At 34.9% G+C, this 21,001-nt stretch overlaps 1 protein-coding gene across 5 annotated transcripts in view; it reads left to right on the top strand.

Moving 5' to 3' along the window:
• NOL4 (nucleolar protein 4) overlaps nt 1–21,001 on the top strand; it is a gene marked incomplete at both ends in the record, with an annotated part of 388,814 nt that overhangs the window by 339,037 nt on the left and 28,776 nt on the right. For 4 of the 5 annotated variants that reach the window (XM_082640263.1, XM_082640262.1, XM_082640260.1 and 1 more), the window contains one exon: nt 9,349–9,529. In XM_082640263.1, coding sequence (XP_082496389.1) covers nt 9,349–9,529 — 181 coding nt within the window. Of the gene's footprint in view, nt 1–9,306; nt 9,530–21,001 lie in introns of all 5 variants that reach the window. The other variant, XM_082640259.1, reaches the window with a different exon arrangement.

Raw genomic sequence — 21,001 nt, 5'->3', positions numbered from 1 at the left:
GATGCGTTTTAAATTCATCACTAGATTATTTTTAGATCATTTCATGTTGTTTCATACACGTTTCCTTTAAATTTTATTTTTATATTAATGTAAAAGCATTATCACTCAGTGATTCAGGTATCACCATTTTGATGGCTTTTCTAATTACCTTAGTTTGACTATTTCATAATGAATATACTTGAAGTATCAAAATGGATGGGTAATTTTTACACCCAGTTTAAATTAAATTATAATAACCTGTAAGCTTTTATTTCAACGTGTGTAGGAATTAAGATCTCAATTATATGGCTCCTTCAAGATATATAATTCAGATGGAATTATGTTTATTATCTGACTGCACATAATGTTCATTAAAAGTAGCTGTGAAGGAATCTATTATGTAGAGTGACATTCGGAAGGGATTGTTCTTTGTTCTGCTCATTCAACCATGCTGGCACACCTGTTTCTAATATTGAAACCACCTATGATTACCTCCCAACATCCTGTTGAAACAGCATCATTAGTCAGGTTTTTCTACTTACTCAAAAAGAAATAGGAAAAGATGAAAATTTTCTGCCATGGCCAATTTTTCTTAAAAAAAAACTTCCATTGTATTTTTCAAAGCTCTTTTTCCCAGTTGAGCCTAAGTTTCTTAAGCCGGTAGTAAAGACTTCCAGAATCATACCTAGAAGATTTTGAGTAACTGACATTGGGGATAAATAAATCGTATCTGAGAGGTCACTTTTTTTTTTTCTTTTTTTTTCTTTTTTCTTTTGCGGTACACGGGCCTCTCACCGCTGTGGCCTCTCCCGTTGCAGAGAACAGGCTCCAGACGCGCAGGCTCAGCGGCCATGGCCCACGGGCCCAGCCGCTCCATGGCATGCGGGATCCTCCCAGACTGGGACTCGAACCCGCGTCCCCTGCATCAGCAGGCAGACTCTCAACCACTGCGTCACCAGGGAAGCCCTGAGAGGTCACTTTTAAAGTACTTGGCCTGAGTTTTGTTGGTTTATGTAGCCATTTGTGACAACGTATTCAACCATAGTTTTAACATAAATTGTAGCCTGATCTTGTACTTTGGGAAAACTAATATTCACAGGAATGAAAAGAAAGTCAGTTTGTTTCTCTTAATTTATCTTCTGAAGTGGCATGTGTTATTTTTATTTGATCTGAGCAAAAATGTTACAGTCAAAAACAGCGCTAAAACTTATGAGATTATTTTAGCATTAAACAATAATATATATACATGTTATTATATGTGGACAAAATAAAATAAAAAATATAATCTTATTATCAGACTAAAATTAACTAGCAGAAATTTATTAAATCCCTTTAAAACTCTGCTTTATGTATCAAATTTGATCACATTGTTGTTAAAATAATGCACCTCTCCAGGCTGCCCAACATCATAGGCTAGTTAGCCATTATGCAGGTATTAGCCTTAATCTTCTGACATAACCATGTTAATAGGATTCTTATGTAGTTACTAACAGTTAACTGCTTAAAAAAAAAACTTATTGATCTCTGTTGTGCTTCTCAAAGTTTAATTGCTAAAAATATTTGTTCTGAATTTTTATTACAACTGTAATACTTATTTGTTCTGGATTTGATCTGTAAAAATATTACAGATTTCAGCTGTAATATTTTTATAGCTAAGGATTCTAACATAGCTATAGTGTTTAGAATCTTGCTTTGGAGAAATTTCTAATTGTTAGAATAATTGTGTTGGTGTTTTTTTTAGACCTCATCTTCAGTAGGATGTTTGGTTCAAGGTCTTTGATCTCTAGCAATCTGAGAACTAAAGAACTAATTTATATGTACAATTGAAGTCTTTGTTCTCTTTCTATGACATCTTTTACTTTCTATTTTCTTTCCTTGCATTTATTTCATAAAGATAATTGTATACAGTAGAAGAGATACAATAATTTCAAATAAATAGATCCTACTTCTTTTGTTTGAGGGTGTCTGGGGGATAGATTAGAGATTTAGGGAGAATAGTTGTTAATCTGGAATTTATATTGTAAGGAAAATACCATCCTTTTGCCTCCTTACTTTTGATGAAGGGCATACATAAGTCTGCTGTACCTACATAACACTTTTTGATTTCACACAAAAGTTTTTAAAAAGAACTAAAAAACTTTTAAGCAAATTTTAGTTTGTTATTCATCGTTAGATACATATGTGAAAATTTTGGAAAAAAGATTAAAATTTAGATGACAAACCATCATCAGAGGCTATGACACATAAAATAATTATAGGTGAGAAACTTTCTGTATGTCAGTGCACGTATGCGGCAATTTAGGTGACTCAGAATATTACACTGGTAAGATTTATTTTTTCAGTTTAAGCTATGACCAGAGTATAGAGTGCAAGAGAGGAAGTGACAGAAGATGTAGCTGGAAAGACTGTTCTCAAACTCTGAAGGGGTTTGGATGCCAGGAGCTTTGGGTTTTGTTCTCTAGGAAACAAGAAATCTCAGGAGCTTTTAAAGAGAAATCAACATAAGTGATTTTTAAAAGATACATTTGAGAAGATGTGGACAAGATGTGTAGGGGCAAACACTGGTCAGGGGGTTATCACGATAGCCCAAATGAGGGATTATGGTGCTCTGGATTATGTATTAACAATGAGTGTTTCTCAGATGCATGCCAATGAGGGTCATTTCCAAGATGGAGTTGAGAGGGCTTGGTTATTGTTTGACTGAGGGAACCCTGTATAAGAAAAAAATCTTGACATGATGCAGTAACTAGAACAAGAAACATTGGTAATAGAATAGGTGTTGTTTTGATTTTTTTTTTTTTTTTTTTTTTGTGGTATGCCGGCCTCTCACTGTTGTGGCCTCTCCCGTTGCAGAGCACAGGCTCTGGACGTGCAGGCTCAGCGGCCATGGCCCACGGGCCCAGCCGCTCCGCGGCATGTGGGATCCTCCCGGACCGGGGCACGAACCTGTGTCCCCTGCGTCAGCAGGCGGACTCTCAATCACTGCGCCACCAGGGAAGCCCCTGATTTTTAATTAAAAATTTTTGAAAGGAGTGTCTGGAGGAAAGAGAAATTTAATTTCAAAGTGTTAAATGGACATAACTGAATAACAGGAAATGCAGGCATGAACCTCAGGGAGAAGGCAGAAACTGGAAATGAGAATTTGAGAGTAACAGTTATATAGGTAATATCAGAAACCGTGTCTGCCATAGAATCACCAGATAGAGCATTGTAACTATCTTACCAAAAGGGAATATTGTATTAAAGGGGATTAAGAAAAAAATGATTTAAGGAAGTTGTTTTTTTTTTTTAATCAAAACAGCCCAACTGCAAATAAAGGGATTTTTGTCAAAGATGTTTTGAGTTGTTTTAAATGTAGATTTAAAAAAATAACTAAAAGATGAGAACTCAGGAGAAACAAAGATACTATGATTAGAAGAAAATCTTTTTTATTCATAAAATTTATTACAATTAAATGTGAAAAACAACAATTTGGTACTGCTTTGTTAAAACTGATTTTTCTGAGGTGAAAAATATTATGCTACACATAGGAAACCGATGACCAAAATAATTATATCTGCAATCAGATTTTAGGACCTCAAAGGAACATTATATTTAAATTTTCATTTTGGTCATATTAACAACGGAACTAAAAATTAAGTGTTGGAAACCTATAGAAAAAAAGATCTGATTTTTATATTTGATTTTTTTTTTGTCAATAACTAAATAGCGTAGTGTTACATTTAAGACTGTAATTTAAGAGTGCTAAGTCTCTACTTTTGTTTTTACTAACAAAACTTTATGGCCATCAGGAAGAATTTTAGAGTAGATGGCTTTGCAAGCTACTGGGTTACTTCTTGCCAGCCATGTATCCTTACATATCAGGTTGAGGACTGTATTTATTTTGTATTTTTCTTTAAGTCAATAGTTCTGAAGCATTTATTGTTTATAAAATCATGTCAGCGTGTGTGTGTGTGTAAATATTGCTACAAAGAGAGTTTGTTAACATAACCTATTCTGGGAACACTTTGATAAAACTCTAGGTGAAAGCTATCCTGCTATGATTTTGGTTTCTTAAGTCGGAAACCAAATCTGTTTTCTCTGTTATTTCAGATCTTATTATTAGGCTACTTAGATTTAGTCAAAACATGTGTTCCCTTATTATCTTTCTCAGTGGGTTTGGGAGCGTCTTTGCAAAGAACAGTCTTCTGTGTTGGCATCTTAATCATTTGTGTGGCCAACAAGTGGAGACTGTATGGATGCTCTTAACCATATGAAAGAAGTTACTCCCTGAGTGTTATATGTGTGAGTGTTTGTGTGTGTGTTTTGATGGCATCATAAATCACTTCTCCTCATCCCAAGTAATAATCACATTTACTTCTAGTGCAGACTGTTTCTTTTTTCTTAGCAGGAAAGCAGTTTAAATTAGAGCTCTGGTTCTCTCATATCTTTTATGAATTTCCCTGGAAACTCTTAGTCACATGTGCTTAGTTCTGGAACACTTGCTATCAAGTGGAAGAAGAAGGTAGAGATGTTTTCCAGCAGTTTATATGTGAAATAAATTTCACTCCCTCCCTTCATCCATACTTAAAGAGCAAAGAGGACATTTAGAGCAGTAATTTAAAGTAAAAATGCTTCTATAGACAGACTACAAAGAACATGTAAAGATAGGAAGTCTAGTAACAATAGAAAGTTCAGGCAAATTGATGCCTGAATTATCCACGTGTGTAATATTTTGCAGTGATAAGCTTGTTTAAGGTCTATGCAAGTTTTTCTTTTTACCTTAAAAAGGTGCATCACTGGTACCCTGACCATCTCAGTGATGAACTAAAAATGTAATTCCATACTGATGCAAAAATGCCTTACAAACTCCAATTGCTATGACAGTGTAAGGTAAAAGGCAAACAGAAGAAAGCTATCTGGATTATTGAATCAAGCAGAAAATTTTACTGGAATTTTCTGATAATCTTTATAGGCAGAGAAAAGTTAATGAAAATATACAGCATATTTAACAGATGGTAGAGAATATAAAAGCTAAGAAAAAGTGGAATTCTTGGGAGATATAAAAGCAATGTTTTTTTGGAAACCTATTGTCAAAAACTTGAGTGGAACCAGTCAGATTTAATTTTGAAAAACATGTCTACGTAAGGTACCTGAGTAAAGGATTCCTTAGGCAGCTGAAGTAAGTTAGGAATTCAATCTGTATGGTCCAAATACCAGATCAGGTTCAGCAAACTCAAGTTTGTCCTTTCCAGTTTCTACGGATAGAGTACAAAGGAGTACAAACCAATCTTCCCAAATAGTGTGTGGATGAGAGGGTAATGAGTAGACAATGCCTACTCTTCTAAATCATTCCAATCTTGCCATCCATCTGTAAGTAATCCCCCTTCCTATTCTAGGCCCAATTTTTTCCTAAATTTGAGATGCATATTTATATACATAAAGGAAATATCTATTGATAAGTCCAAAGCCTAATTATAAAAGTCACCATAACTGTTTCTTTCATCTGTTGTATATTTTTAATCAAAGAAATCTGAATCAAAACAACTTTGTATTATCTAGTGCAATGCTGATTGTCATTCCATCATATCGATGCTATCTTTTTTAATGGAATTTTTTAAAGAAAATTTGAAATATGTCTAATAAAATCTGGGATAGGATTTTTTCTACTTTTTGATGAATAAAATATATTTCATTGCCTAGATATGCAGTCTTGTAGCATATTAATATTATTCTCTTTTGAAAATAATCTTCATAGCAACCTCGGGGGCAAGCTGTCAAATTTGAGAACTTTAGGAACTAATGTTTATTAAACGTTGCTTACAGAGATAAAATGTGACTCCAGGGGATCTTTATTTTATATGTCATTTACTTATTTTTTTAATGCTTTCTTTGAAACCAATAATAGTAATCATTCACAAGAAAAACATGAATTAACTTCATATTAAACTTCTCCTCCAAATACACTGCAGCACAGATATTACTGGGATTTTCTTACATTGTATTTCTCAACATATAGTGAACGGCCAAAACATTAATAGTGCACATCTGTGTTTGACTACAAATGACTCCCTACAAGGCCTGTTTTGATTATTAATAGGATTAATTATCTGCCTGCTCAGTGCAGTTACTGTGGTTTGCAATAACAGTTAATAATAAAAAGACTGAGGCACATTTAAAAAATAACACGTTTAATAATACAAATTAATTCTATCATACAAAGAATCAGAGAGAAAACATTGTGGAGACAATGCCTTCTCCCTTTTTCTTCATCATTAAGAAACTCTTCTCCTGTGGGTATATTCTATTGTCATTTTCCAAACACAGAAAAATAAACTGGGTATGTATCATAATAGCCATGAATTTTCTCAAACAAGAGACTCAAATTTTATCATGCTCCCCAAGTTGTTTTCTATCAGGAAACTGGGATGTTACACTAGTGGTAGAATGGTTTGAGGGTTTGAGGCTAGCCCCTTCTCAAGAAGCTCAAAATTGCTTTGAAGTATTGAATAATTTGCCTTCTTTCTGAGTTGCAATGGCTACATGCCTCTACAGAAAGAATACTGCATAGCCCAGTGGTTTTTCATAATGCTTTAGCTGCAGTGATTTTATGAGTGTAGAAGACAGCAGACAGAGCTGCTCGTCTGGGTAAAGAGGAAAGACATAATATGAAAGCATATCTCTATGCCCTTGTCCCATATTCTCGGGAAGACTCTGAGGCATTTCCCCAGAAGCCATGGAGAGTAGTTTGAGATGTACTACTTTATAGGAAATAGAAGTTATACATGTGAAAAAAGTTCACCCATGTAAATATCACAGATTCATCTATCAATCTTCTGATGAGCTTTGCTAATTTCACAAGCAATAAATATATAAAATATGTCTGTATTCTAGTATGGAAGAATATATATATATATATATATATATATATATATATATATATATATATAATAATACACATATTAATCTGTCCCCAGGCAGGGAGGAGATGAGCACTCATAGATGGGAGACCATTTCACTGTACCTTTATGAAAGACTTTTGGATATTGCATGAGTGGTAATCATCATTGGTTAGACCATTTTCCACTCACCCGGTCATTGTAACATGCCATTTAAAAGACAGCTGGTTACAGATTCTAAAATTCGAATCGTTGCTATGTTTCTGTACCACTAATGTTGCTTTATTAATAGTTATTTTTCACAGTAGCACTGTAATTATTACAATTATTTACCTTAGACCTACTTATTATGGCACATGCTTCCAGCAACCAAAGATTTCTGGAAGTATCATCTTCAATATCTTAGAGTATTTAAGCTCCCTTACTGTTTGTAATATAAAATTTCATCATAGTACAAAAAAACCCCAAAACATATATATTGTTATGTCTTTAGAAAAGGTCCATATTACAAATGGTAAATTTGGTGAAGGTCCCCTATCTTCTTTGGTAGAGAACCACAGTCTAAAACCCACCACCGTTGGGTATTTAGCAAAGACCAACTTTCAGTATTAAGAAAAAAAAAAATCTGGAACTTGCTGTCTTCCCAGACTAAATAGTAAAGCCAGTGATAATAAAATAAAATAAAATCTGATTGTATATGGGTCCCTTCTTTAATGCAGTTTCTCCCAGGAAAGAGTGTTATTCTAAAGTAATTTACCTTCACAGGGATTTCTAAGGTTTAAATGCAAGGAATTACAATTAGACTTTCTAGTTCATATACCAATTTATGTCCACTCGTGTTTTTTTTTTTAAAGGCAATGCTAGGAAAATTCTTATTTTCAGTTTAATTTACATTGAGGAATTTTGCTGTTTATTTCCTAATCTTACCTAGAAATGAAAAGATGAAAAGCTTATAAATCACATGTCTAAGATCTACAGCTGAGTATAATAGAGTTGAATAGGTCAGTTATAGTTAAAAAAATCAGAAGAACAAGAGCAAAGTCATAACTGCATAGTTCTGATAGTCATGGCAATGCTTTCACTACATGAAAGATTAGAATATCTCTGGCTATAGCAATACTACTGGGTCCACAGAGCAAACTTATTCCACTTTTCCTCTTTTTCCATTACTTGATGCCACAAAAAAAAATAAAAATGTATTTGAAAGTTTGTTTCCCTAAACATGCACTCTAAATATATAAGCTGAAAAATACTTCTGATTATGAAAAACACTCTTAAGAATTTATTAGAAATCTGTTTCCAATTCCTTCTTAAAAAAGAAAAGAAATTAAAAAAGAAGAAATGATGAAGAATGAAGTAGACAAGTCATATATGTTGTATATATTTTAGACTTTATAAACTCACAGCTGAAGGGAAATTCATTCAATCTGTTTTGCTATGAACATATATACAATTTATTGCCAATTATAATTTGTGTCCATACAACTTTCATTGGTTAGAAGTTTTGAAGCATCGTTTGTAGACACCAGTGCAACTTAAGAAAAACAAGCTGAAAAGCCTGGGTTTACTCAAGTCTTTGTCAGGCTGTTGTGATGCATGTAATGGTCCTAGTGTGGAATCAGCACACAATAAATTTTCCTATAGCCATAAAATAAAAGAGAGAGAGAGAGCATATGAGAGAGCAGACTACCAAAAAAAAAAAAAAAAAGGGAATTTCAAGAAAGCAATTTTTGCAAAAATTTTTTTGCAAATTGTTATTTCTCTTCATGTAATTTTTTTAAACCTAACTAGTTCTTTTTAAATTTTTTTTAATTTTTAAATGTAAAGTTCACCCTCCCAACAATTTTCAATATTGTCAACCACATGCACATTTTTGTGCAACGGATCCCTCTTCCCCGGAACCACTCCCCCAATCCTGCATGACTGAATCACACAGTGAACAATTCCCCACTTCCCCCTCCCCCAGACCATTGCAACCACCATTCTACTTTCTGATTCTATGTGCTTGACTAATTTATCGAAAATAAGTGGAATTATGCAATATTTATCTTTTTGTGATGGCTAATTTCACTTAACATTGTCCTCGAGGTTCATCCGTGTTGTAGGAGATGACAGGATTTTCTTCTTTTCTTGAGGCTGAATAATATTGCATTGTATTTATATACCATATGTTCTTTATCTGTTCATTTGTCAATGGACATTTAGGTTACTTCCTTCTCTTGGCTATTGTGAACAACTCTCTTCACGTAATTTTAAATTCAGTTGGAAATTGCAAATTGCTCCATCTCCAATCTGTCTCACATTGTTACTTTGCTTTCCTTTTTTTAGTTTTTAGCAAAGTTATTGAAAATGTGCATATGTACTGACTTAAAACGTTGACTATATTTTTCTTCTTGTTCAATGCAGACATGTAGATAACAATAAGATAGTCCTGTTCAAGGTGAAACAGCACAGTGATTTGATAAATAATGAAATGCTATTGTCATTGCAGGATGAATCTGCTCCAGCTGACAAACAGTGTAAACCAGAGGCGGCCCAGGGCACTTACTCAACCTCAGCTGTTTCAGGCTCCCAGGAGGTGTTGTACATCAACGGAAATGGGACCTACAGTTACCATAGTTACAGAGGGCTCGGAGGGGGACTGCTAAATCTGAACGATGCTTCTAGTAGTGGTGAGTCTTTATTACATATTATGTTTTTGTGTCCATTTGGGGTTATTAAATTCCCTAAACCTGAGAAAAAAAAATGAATGAAGTGTTATAAGCAGTAGTCAGTGCCAATCTGTGAAAAACAAGACCATTTAACACATAATGTCCATCTCCCTACAAGGACATCTCCCTATTCAGTTGCTGTTTCTAAAAGTAGCAGCTATTATGCAACTGAATGATTGCTGTTTTATATTCAAAAAATCTCAACTAGAGAATAGAACATTTTTTACCAAATAGTTATACATTCTTTCCTTGAAGCTGTAATGTACTGTTCGTCAAAAATAATGACACCTTTTCTCAATGTTCGAAGAGGTTTTTAATTTGGAAAATTTGAGGCACCAGGAACTTTATTGACTTGACGAAACATACACAGTCATTATACCTAAGAAGATACAAACTGAAACAACACACAGAAACAATCCATGGATCTCCAGCCAACAGCTTGTCAGTGACAATGGCGTGTCCCACCAGCAGTGAGTGGTATACTGGAACCAGCTTGTACGGGCTCGTGCTTGGTAAATTTTTAGGAATTTCTTGAGCTTATGTACCAGAATAAATTCCAAATGTGTAATATAAAGCCATACATATATTAGGAATACAGTATATGGGTGAACTTTTTATAACTGGGTTGTAGGAAAAGTTTTCCAAAACTATACTTAAAATCCAGGGGAAAATAAGTTTAATTAGACACATGCACACACACACACACAACTTTTGCATGACAAAAAAAAAATAAAGTAAAAATTAAGTGATAAACTAAAAAGTTATTATCTTCCTATACTACAAAGTTAGTAGGCCAATACGTGAAGGTCTTCTAAAAAGAAAGAAATACTCAAAACTGCATATTTAAAAAATAAGGCTAGAAATATGAACACACAATTTTCATAGAAAGCAATGCAAATGTCCCCTAAATACAGCTACTCAAACTCACTCCTAATGAGAGAAATGCAGCTTCTGTCAGATTAACAAAATTCTGAATATTTACAGAATATTCCTTTGACAACGCTATGGAGGAAATGAGTACTCTCATGCACTGCTTGCAGAAATACAGAAATTTAAAGTAAACTTGACAATGTCTAGGAAAATTAAATATGCATTTACCATTTGACCTAGCAATCTCTTTAGGAATCTCTTGTTAGCAGTTTATCTCAAAGATACACTGGCAAAAATACAAGAAGACATATGCAGAAGGCTATTTGTTACAGTGTTATTTATAAATGCACAAAAAAAGGGTTACCAATAAAAATGTCCATCAAGAGATGGCTAGTTGATTCAATTATAGTGCATCCAAATAAGAGAATAACATGAAGCTATAAAAAGTAAGGTATCTTGATATACTCCAGATAGTGAAAAGTACTTATAGTATGCTAACATTCATTAAAGAAGGATATATATAATTTTTTAAAATTTACATAGAGACAGGAATGGGGGAGGAACAGTATTAAGAAAGGAATACAAGCCAGAATTCTCTGAGTATACTTGGTTTTCATACTTTGTTTTGTAAATTTAACTTTGAAACAATTTGAGTATTTACATAATTATTAAACAATCTAATTTTGAGAATCCATAATATTGAAAGAAAAATCATGCAAATGAACTTTACCTGTTTAATGAGTGGTTGGCACAGCCCCATAGATAGGAAATTTTCTAAGTTATCTCGAAAGTCATAATTTGACACCACAGCGTGAAAGCTTATGATAAAACCTTAAACTATTTTCAGTAATGATATTATTCTTTTGGAACTGTTGTCTGTGTATTATAGTTTAAAGCAAATTTGTAGTTATGTTGGTGTCAACAAAAGCTGGGATTTTCAGCAGAGGGCAAAGTAGATACAGATGTGAAATCAATAAGTTTAAGCAAAAACTCCATAATCTTGTATTTGAATAGGTAGTATCATTGAGAGCTCAGTGTAGTTTTGTTTTCAAAGAAACACATACTTCCTATCTTTTTCCACTGAAATGCCTGGAAACAAAGACCAATTTGAAAATTTGAATTAGGCTTGATGAGCTTCTAATATATTTGGGAGGGAATTGCATTATTAGTATCAAATGAGTATATACTCTAGAAAATTACTTACCTTTACAATACTAGAAACATGCTCCGAGTGTATTCAGGAGTGATTCTGCTGGAAGGCTGCGGCTCTTTGGTCTGCCTTAAAATTAAAGGTCCTGTAAGGACAGGATTACTGAGATTTAGTCTATATCAATCGCCCTCCAGCTCAAAAAACGGGTGCCTGAAGTGGAAGAGGAAAAGAAAACAACTTATTTCAGAAAAAAAAATTAAGTTTCAAGTGTATATTCAGTTTTTCAAAAGCCAGCTAGTGAGCCTCCTCAGCTGTTTTCAACTCTTATTTGAACAGCAAATCAGCAGGAAAGAGCAAGTCCAAGACCAGAAAAGGAAAACATAAACAAAAGCTAAGCCTTCTTTTAACCCGTAAAGCTGGAAATGCTAATACTTCTTTTTAAATATTTTATATAAGTAAGAACTGGTAGGTAGTTCAGAACTCAACCACCAAATCAAAAAATTGGGGGAAAAACAGTTTCATCACTAAAGGTTTTATTGACACAAATTTTTTAGATTTGAAAAATTGTTCATTTAGGAAATTAATTTACTGAACATTAATAACAATAACTACCACTTATTGTGTCATTATGTTGTTTCAGTGTAGTCTCCATTCAATCCTTATACAGTTCTATGAGATATATTCTGCAATTTGGGAGAAATTTTTTATAAAACTGAACTTGCCCCCACTTGAAAAAATCATGCCTAGCTACCACTTTCTTTTTTTCTAACATGATTGAAACCTATTTTGTGTGGCTCAGAGGGTTGAGTGACTTGCCAAAAATCCCTCCTTAATAATAAAAGCAGGGGCCAGGATTTGTACACAAGCATTCTGACATGAGAGGCCACATTGTAAACCAATGAGCTGACCATCTGTGTAATAGAATATAATGGAAACGAGTACTGAAGTAAGTGATAGCCCCTGGTAAGCACTAATCTACTGTCTCCAGAAATTCTCCCATTCTGGACATTTCATATAAATGAATGAATCATTCAATATGTGGTCTTTTGTGTCTGGCTTCTTTCACTTAGATGATGTTTTCAAGGTTCATCTATCTTATAACATGTATCAATGCTTCATATTTTTATTGCCAAATGATATTCCATTCTATGGATATGTCATACTTCGTTTAGCAATTCATCAATTGTTTAGCTCAATTGATGGGCACTTGGTTTTTTCCACTTTGGGATTACTATGAATAATGCTGCTATAAACGTTTATGTAAAAGTTCCTGTATATGTGTTATCAATTCTTTGAGGTATATACCTGGGAATGGAATTGCTGGTTCATATATGTCGTAGCTCTATGTTTAACATTTTGAGGAAATAACAAACTGAACATGGGCTGTCTTTCAACCTTTTAAAATTTCTCTCAACAAGTCTTACAGTATTTACAGTATGAATTTTGCACTTCTTTTGTTAATTTTATTGCTAAATATTTCCCTTTGTGATGCTATTGTAGATGGAATGCTTTCCTTAAAACATTATTCTATATTTTTTCTATTTTTTGGAATAGTTTGTGAATTAGTGATATTCTTTATGTGTTTGGTAGAATTCAGGACTGATATTATCTGTGCCTGAGCTTTTCTGGGAGGTTTTTGATTCTTAAATCAATCTCTACTTACTTGTTAGAGGTCTACTTGTATTGTCTCTTTCTTCTTGAGTCAGGTAGGTAGTTTGTGTATTTCCAGGCATTTGTCCATTCAGCTGAGTTATTTAATTTATTGATGCAAGTGTTCATAATGCTCCTTCATAATCTTTTTGTATTTTTGTAAGGTCAGTAGTGATGCTCCTATTGTCATTTCTGATTCTAGTTATTTGAGTGTTCTCCCCTTTGGTGATTCTAGGTAAAGGTTTGTCAGTTTTCTTGATCTCTTCAAAGAGCAAGCATTTGGTTTCATTGATTTTCTTTATGGCTTTTCTATTCTCTATTTCATTGATTTCTACTCCCATATTTATTATATCCTTCATTTTGCTTACATTAAGCTTAGTTTTCTCTTATTTTCCAGTGTCTTAACCTGAAAAGTTAAGACATTTATTCCAAGTCTTTTTTTCTCTTTGTATACAGGCATTTACAGCTATAAATTTCCTTTTAAGTACTGCCTTATCTGCATTACATTTTTGGTATGTTATATTTTTGCTTTCATTCACCTCAAAGTATTTTCTAATTTCCTGTATCATTTCTTCTTTGGCCAATTGGTTATTTAGTAGTATGTTGTTTAATTGCCATGTATTTGTGAATTTCCCAAATTTCTTTTGTCAATGGCTTTGTATAATTTCAATCCTTTCATGTTTATTGAAGCTGGTTTAATGACCCGGATTATGGTCTATCCTGGAGAATGTCCCACGTGTACCTGAGAAGTATGTATATTCTGCCATTGGTAGTAGGGTATTTTGTAAATGGTATTAGGCCTAGTTGGTTTACAGTGTTGTTCAAGTCTTCTATATTCTTGTTGATCATCTGCCTAGTTTTTTATATCCATTGTTGTAAGAAGGGTAATGGGATCTCCAACTACTGTTGTTGAATTATTTATTTTTGCCTTTAATTCTGACAGCTCTGTTTCATTTATTTTGGCACTCTGTCATTAGGTACAGATATTGTTTATATTGTTATATCCTCTTGACAGAGGATTGATGCTTTTATCATTGTAAAATATCCCTATTTATATCTAGAAACGGTTTTAAAGTCTATTTTGCCTAATATTAATTATTTATGTAATATCAGGATCAGGAAAAGACAATGGTAACTTAGGTTATCATGTTGATACTAAAAGTGAAGAGAACTGGGCAAAGCTTTGGACATGGAAATGACATGTAAAAGAGTATAGAACAGGGGCTTCCCTGGTGGCACAGTGGTTGAGAGTCCGCCTGCTGATGCAGGGGACGTGGGTTCATGCCCCGGTCCGGGAAGATCCTACATGCCGCGGTGCAGCTGGGCCCGTGAGCCATGGCCGCTAGGCCTGCGCATCCGGAGCCCGTGCTCCACGTTGAGAGAGGCCCGCGTACAGCAAAAAAAAAAAAAAAAAAAAAAAAAAGTATAGAACAAATATTTACTCAAACACAACCAAAATAATTTATCTCTGCTCCATAACTGGCTAAGTAATTGTGGGAGCCCAATGCCAAATGAAAAATGTGGAGCCTCTTATTTAAGAGCTAAGAATTTCAGGATGCTGACAACAGAGCATTAAACAAATTATGAGACATTTCTGAGCAGAATCCTGTGGGACTGCACATTTCATGGTCCACTTTGCTCCTTTGATTTATTCAGCAAGTTGGAGGAAGCATTGTGTTTTCATGAAAAAGGCAGGGCGCTACTGGTGAGGAGAAAGAAAATATATACAATGAGGGAAAAGATTGAACACAGAAGTGAGAATATTTGTAGAGAATTTTTTTGAGAAGAGAGAACTTTGGAGCAACTTCCATTCAAGAGTAAAAATTGAGAGGGAAATTAAAGAGAAAATGTTGCTATGAATTATTAATGAGTAGGGCGCCAACAGTTTGCTTGCTCTTCTACCCATTCTCCACAGAGAAACCAAGGTAATCTTTAAGAAAAGGAAAACCTGATCATATTACTTCATTATCTAAAACCCTTCTATGGGCTCTCATTGTTCTTAGAAAAATGACATTACCCAGCTCTTCATGCCTCAGGGTCCTCCCTCCTGAAGTTTTCTTTGATCATTTTTTACCCCTACATCCCTCATTTATTGCTCATTTTTAAATCTTGATCTACACATCTAGATGAGGTATAGCCATAACTCTAATAGCATCCCGAATTTGTCCCTTGAAGCATGTACCACAGTGCACATACATATACCCACACACATGTAATCACAATACACTGGTATTCAGTCCCCAGTTGTTCAGTGATGGTCAAAAGCCACATAGGAAATCTGGCATAAGTTCCAGGTATGCAGCCATATAAGTGAGCAGTTTTTATAGAAAGTTTTATTAGAAAACAGTTTTTATAAATTTGTCATTTGAATGTAGGTACTATGGTGTGGTCTGCCTTGTATATAATTCTCCCCCCAAAAAAACCTCGGCACCATAGAATGATAGAATCTAAATGGACTTGAAAAATAATTTAATAGCAACGGCTTTATTTTTTAAAAGCTATTAAGAAAGAAACAGGCCAGGAAAATTAGATGACTTGCTCACACAGGTTGACTTTTTGGGTGTTTATTTAATGCATCTTCTGACTTTTTGTATGGTGAGATAAAGATCTCTTAAAGACACAACAAAGAACAACTTTGAGCAATTCAGACTGTGTATTGTTGAGAAGAAACCAGAGTAACAGAATAACCAGAATGGCATGCAACAAATTTAAAATGAGATGGCTTTCTTTGAGCAATGGCCTTGGACTGAGTGTAACTGAGTGAAAAAATAAAAAAGAAAGAAAAAGAAAGGCAAAGACTAGTCTAAGCAAATAGCAACTTTAGGCTTAAACCCAAGAGAGTTTCTCTAGCTCACGTTTGAGAAAGGACTCTAGCTATAGTAATGGTAGCAAGGCAAATGGTTAATTTCATGTTGTGAAGGAGTTTTAAATAACATTTCTTCTCAAAAACATATTCTACCTGTAACACTGGTATTGGCTTCTGCTGTTTTGATTTTGTTTAGTTTTTGCTTTTTTAACCACAGGAGGGCACCTAGATTGATCAGACCTGCAAATCCCTTTATTTGGGGACTTTCTTCATAAATTCTGGGAACCCCAAACATTCTGACTTTTAAACATGGTATTATCTTTAGCTTAGTTTTTCATTTTTAAAACATCAGAATAGTCATTCCCTATAACAGATTTGGAGCTGTGGGGGAAAAAACTATATACATATACATAAATCTTGAGAGCTAAAAAGGCATAGCAGAAAATTAGCATGATATGAGATGCCAACATCATATCTGATGGCTGACAACTACAGTTAATCTAAGTTTGAGAATACTTAATTTTAGAATTTGTAGAGATCTTCTGAAAAGTGTGGAAGGGAGCAGCAACTTTCAAGAGACCAAGTTGAATTAGTTAAACATCTGACTTAATTTATAAAGCAGATGAAGACAATCAGAATTCAGACCATTAATGGAGAAACTGGGAGGTAATTTGAGTTGGTAGCATAAACAGGAGGGCAAAGATTGAAGGAGATATAATATTTGCAGAACCTTTTAAACTAATGTAATAAGAACATGAACTCTGCAGGTTATACTATGTTCAAGAAGAATGTGAAGGCAGAAGAATGGAAAAGGATACCTTAAAAACATTTGGATTTAATTTAACAAATATTTTTAGGGTTCTCATGTTCAATTCACTGTAATAAGTACTTTCTTAGTCTGTTCAGGCTGCTATAACAAAAATAGCATAGACTGGGTGGCTTAAACAACAGACATTTATTTTTTCACAGTTCTGGAGGCTGGGAAGTCCAAGATTAAGGTGCTGGCAGATTTGCTGTCTGGTGAGAGTCTGCTTCCTGTTCCATAGAGGACCATCTTTTCACTGTGCCCCTTTCACATAGTGGAGGAATGAGGGAGCTCTCTGAGGTCTCTTTCTCACTAATCTCATTCATGAGGGCTCTACCCTCAAGACCTAATCACCTCCCAAAGGCCCTACCATCTAATACCGTCACACTGAAGATTAGATTTCAGCAAATGAATTTGGTGGGGGGAGGGGGATGCAAACATTCCGTCTATAGCTGGCGCATTAAGAAAAAACAAGTTGAATAAGGCAGAATCACTGACATTAAGAAACTAACACATCAAAAAGATAAAACATTCCTCCTCCTCTTGTCTAAACATCAAAACCCTTTAAGACTGATTTAAATCGTACTTCCTCTGTGAAACCTTACTCTACCTTGCCACTCACTCTTCCACTCTTTGGAAGATTAATCACTCTCCTGCATGTACCTTTCTTTTAGCACTTATCTCACTGAATTATGACATGTGTTTTCAAATATTTTTCCCTAAATAGATGTGCACTCCTTGAAAGCAGGAACTCTGTCTTATTCATCCCTTGAATAAGGCCAGAAATATAGTAAGTGCTCAATCAGATGGGCTTAATGAGTGAATAAATTTTTAAAAATAGAACACCTAGTGCCAAAGTCAAAAAAAAATACAAAGAGAATTATTGATATATATTGGATGGCAGGGTGAAGGGTTTATCTTAGATAAAGCAAAGGGCTCAGTGGTTGAAGTTGACAATTCTGTGGGTGAAAGAGGAAGGCTCCAAAGAGTTCTATAAACTCCTGCTTAAGTTTGAATATGGTAGCAATAGTGAAAGCTTGCCCATGTTGGAGACTTCATAGTGTGGAAAGGGTGTGCTTCAAATCCTTTGTTAGCCAACCTCCATTTGTTTAGAGCTGGCAAGGGTCTGCACCCAACAATCCAAATTTTCAAGTTGGAGTGTTATCAAAATGACAGCAGTTACAGTTTTTATAAAGAACTTATTCAAATCATCCCACTGAAATGAGAAGCAAGCAAGCAGCCAATCCTGCCATTATTATCACATCCAATTACATAGGACTTTGGAATGCTTGCTTTCTATCAGGAAGTTCACATTGAGCTGTCTAAAGAGGGCAATTGTTCACTGCAGTCATCCACTGGATCTATTGAGTCTAAATTATATGCATAATGCATAAGTTAACTACTGATGTTTCCTCTCCACAAACCCCATCGGGCAGACTTTTCAATTTGTTTTTCAACCCTCATGTAAACTGGGCTGATATACAGACCGCAATCTAACAAGACCAAATTGTAGTAATGACCATAATAACTAACATTTGTATAGCAATTTCTAGTTTGCCCAAATCTTTATATCTGTAATCTTCTTTCCTCCTCACTAATATTGAGGATTGTCAGCTGTTAAGATGCTTTGGATCACAGCCTATAATTATGAGCCTAAAGGAGCTTGGCCGTAAGATTCACCACCACACTAGAGCTGGTTCACAATAGTGTGACTGGCTTGGTATGAGGCTATTGCTGTCCCTCAGCATCAACATTCTGAAACATCACTTCTCATCTGAGATTTTCAAAGGAGTGCTTCTGTTCATTTACTGTCTTCACTCATCTACCATGTACTCTTCAATCCAGTGTAACTTGCTTATGCCAACATTTGGCTGAAACTGGTCAGGTTAAGTCTATCAGTGATTCCATTTATTGCCAAACTAAAAATGCTTTTTGCCCTTGATCTTACCAGATGTCTTGGGTATATTTGGATCTGTCGATAACTAGAGCCTTGAAACATCCACTCTCTTGGCTTCCATATCACCTGATCACCAGATAATTCTTCTCCTGCTGCCTTGAGTCCTTTCTCTCGACCTACGTCCTTCCCTGCTGGGTTTCTCCTAGCATCCTTCCCTTGTCAATTTAATCCTCTTGTTCTGCACACTGCTCAAAGGACAGCCCACTAGCTCTCATGGTTTCAACTTCAGAATGTGCCAAAAGCTGCATAATCTCCCCCATGCTTTGCCTTGAGCTTCAGGTTTTATATCCAGTTGTCTGCCACATAGCTTGATCCAGGTATCCCAAGAAACCTCATATTTAATTATTTAAGAGTGAATTCTTCACCCCCACAGATATTATTGTCTGTTTCTGAGGTTATCTCACACAGAAATGCCCTCCCCTGCACCTGATCTGTATCAGCTATTACCTTCTCTATGATTATTTTCTGGTTGCTTCACGCATTAACTTTACTTCCTTTATGTCCCCATGATACTGTAGGCATACCTCTTTTTTTTTAACCTGTTATGTGCTCCTTTTTATACTAGATTGTACAGTCTAAGGGCAAGCAAGGTAACTTTTTCTGACTATCATATCAGTGTCAATAGGTAACCATCTTATATTATGGCTCAATGAATAGTAAATGGATAAATGAATGACTCAGTGAAAGAAATGATTTCAATAAAATATTGTGCCTCTTTAGAGAACTTAATTAAATCTAATTGAGCATGGGGAAAATCAGTTGAAGTTGAGGATATCTTCTTAGTATTTGTTGCCTTTTCCTCTTAATACTCCAAAGAGCACAATACTGGAAGAAAAGTATTTCATATCAAATATTTGTGACAAATATTTTGAACTACCCATGTATATTCTGTTTTAAAATGTATTCAGTTTAAGTCCTCTGATTCAGGAAAGAAATGTTTAACATAGTTATGTAGGGAACTGGGAAGGTATACTTTTTACTTTGACCTTACCTTCTTAATAACTTGTTCTGGCTCACTAGCCATGTGGAAACAAGGAGTGCAAATGCATGGAGAGAAAACCATCTTGCTCCAGGAGACCAGCTGGGGGTTTCGGGTGTGAAAAATACATAAGGTCTATTATGTAAAACTGTGTAGATCATGATTTTGTAGAGTAGAGCCTAAAGTAGTACACAGAAGTTAAGCGATGCCCTCTGGGTAATTCATATGTCCTTTACACAATGGGGAAGATCCACATGATGATAACATAGTATGTGAAGAAAGACAATTGTGTGATCTAATTGAAGTCAACATGATTGGGATTATGCAGTTATTGTATCTCAATAGAGTTCCAGTAAACCTCACTGAGTTGTCAAAGCATATTCTACAGCACATAGTGGGAACTTCATTTGTATCTAGAGATTTTTCCATTACTGTGCCCAAATTATTGTAACTATTCTTAGTAAGTCCATTTCTCCCATGTGTGTTCCTTTGATGACCTGACTTTGAATCAGAGTATTTTCATACTTTAAATCCTGATTGTCCTCATTTTGATTATTCTGCATTTCTTTCAAATACAAGTTTATCAAAATCTGTGCTATCGGGCTTCCCTGGTGGCGCAATGGTTAAGAATCTGCCTGCCAATGCAGGGCACACAGTTTCGTGCCCCGGTCTGGGAGGATCCCACATGCCGCGGAGCGGCTGGGCCCGTGCGCCATGGCCGCTGGGCCTGCGCGTCTGGAGCCTGTGCTCCGCGTACCGCAAAAAAAAAAAAAAAAAAAAAAATCTGTGCTATCCAGTAGGATAGCCACTAGCCACGTGGCTATTGACATTCAAATTAATTAAAATTAAATAAAATTTAAAATTCAGTTCCTCAGTCACACTGGGACACATTTCAAGTGTTCAACTGTCAAAGTGGTGACTGGCTACTGTATTGAACAGCACAGAACATTTCAATCACCACAGAAATTTCTATTGAATAACACTGACTCTAGGCTCTAATTGTCTCACCTACACCATTGTATTGACCCTTGGTTGGCTTTATTATTGCAGAAAACCTTTTCTACATTTATTTCATTGGTTCCTTGCATTTAATTATGTATCATTCACTCAATGAAATAAATGAGGTCAATGAATAACCTTATGAAAACTTAATTGGTGATTCTTAAATAGTAATGCTTTTAATTCAAACTACTCAGCTTTTAAATAACTTTCAGTT

This window comes from Mesoplodon mirus (genome assembly GCF_964341445.2).
Source record: "Mesoplodon mirus genome assembly, chromosome: 13".
NCBI classification, from domain to species: Eukaryota; Metazoa; Chordata; class Mammalia; order Artiodactyla; family Ziphiidae; genus Mesoplodon; species Mesoplodon mirus.
The sequence above is the reverse complement of the archived record's forward strand: the minus strand, read 5'-3'. Positions and strand labels throughout refer to the sequence as shown.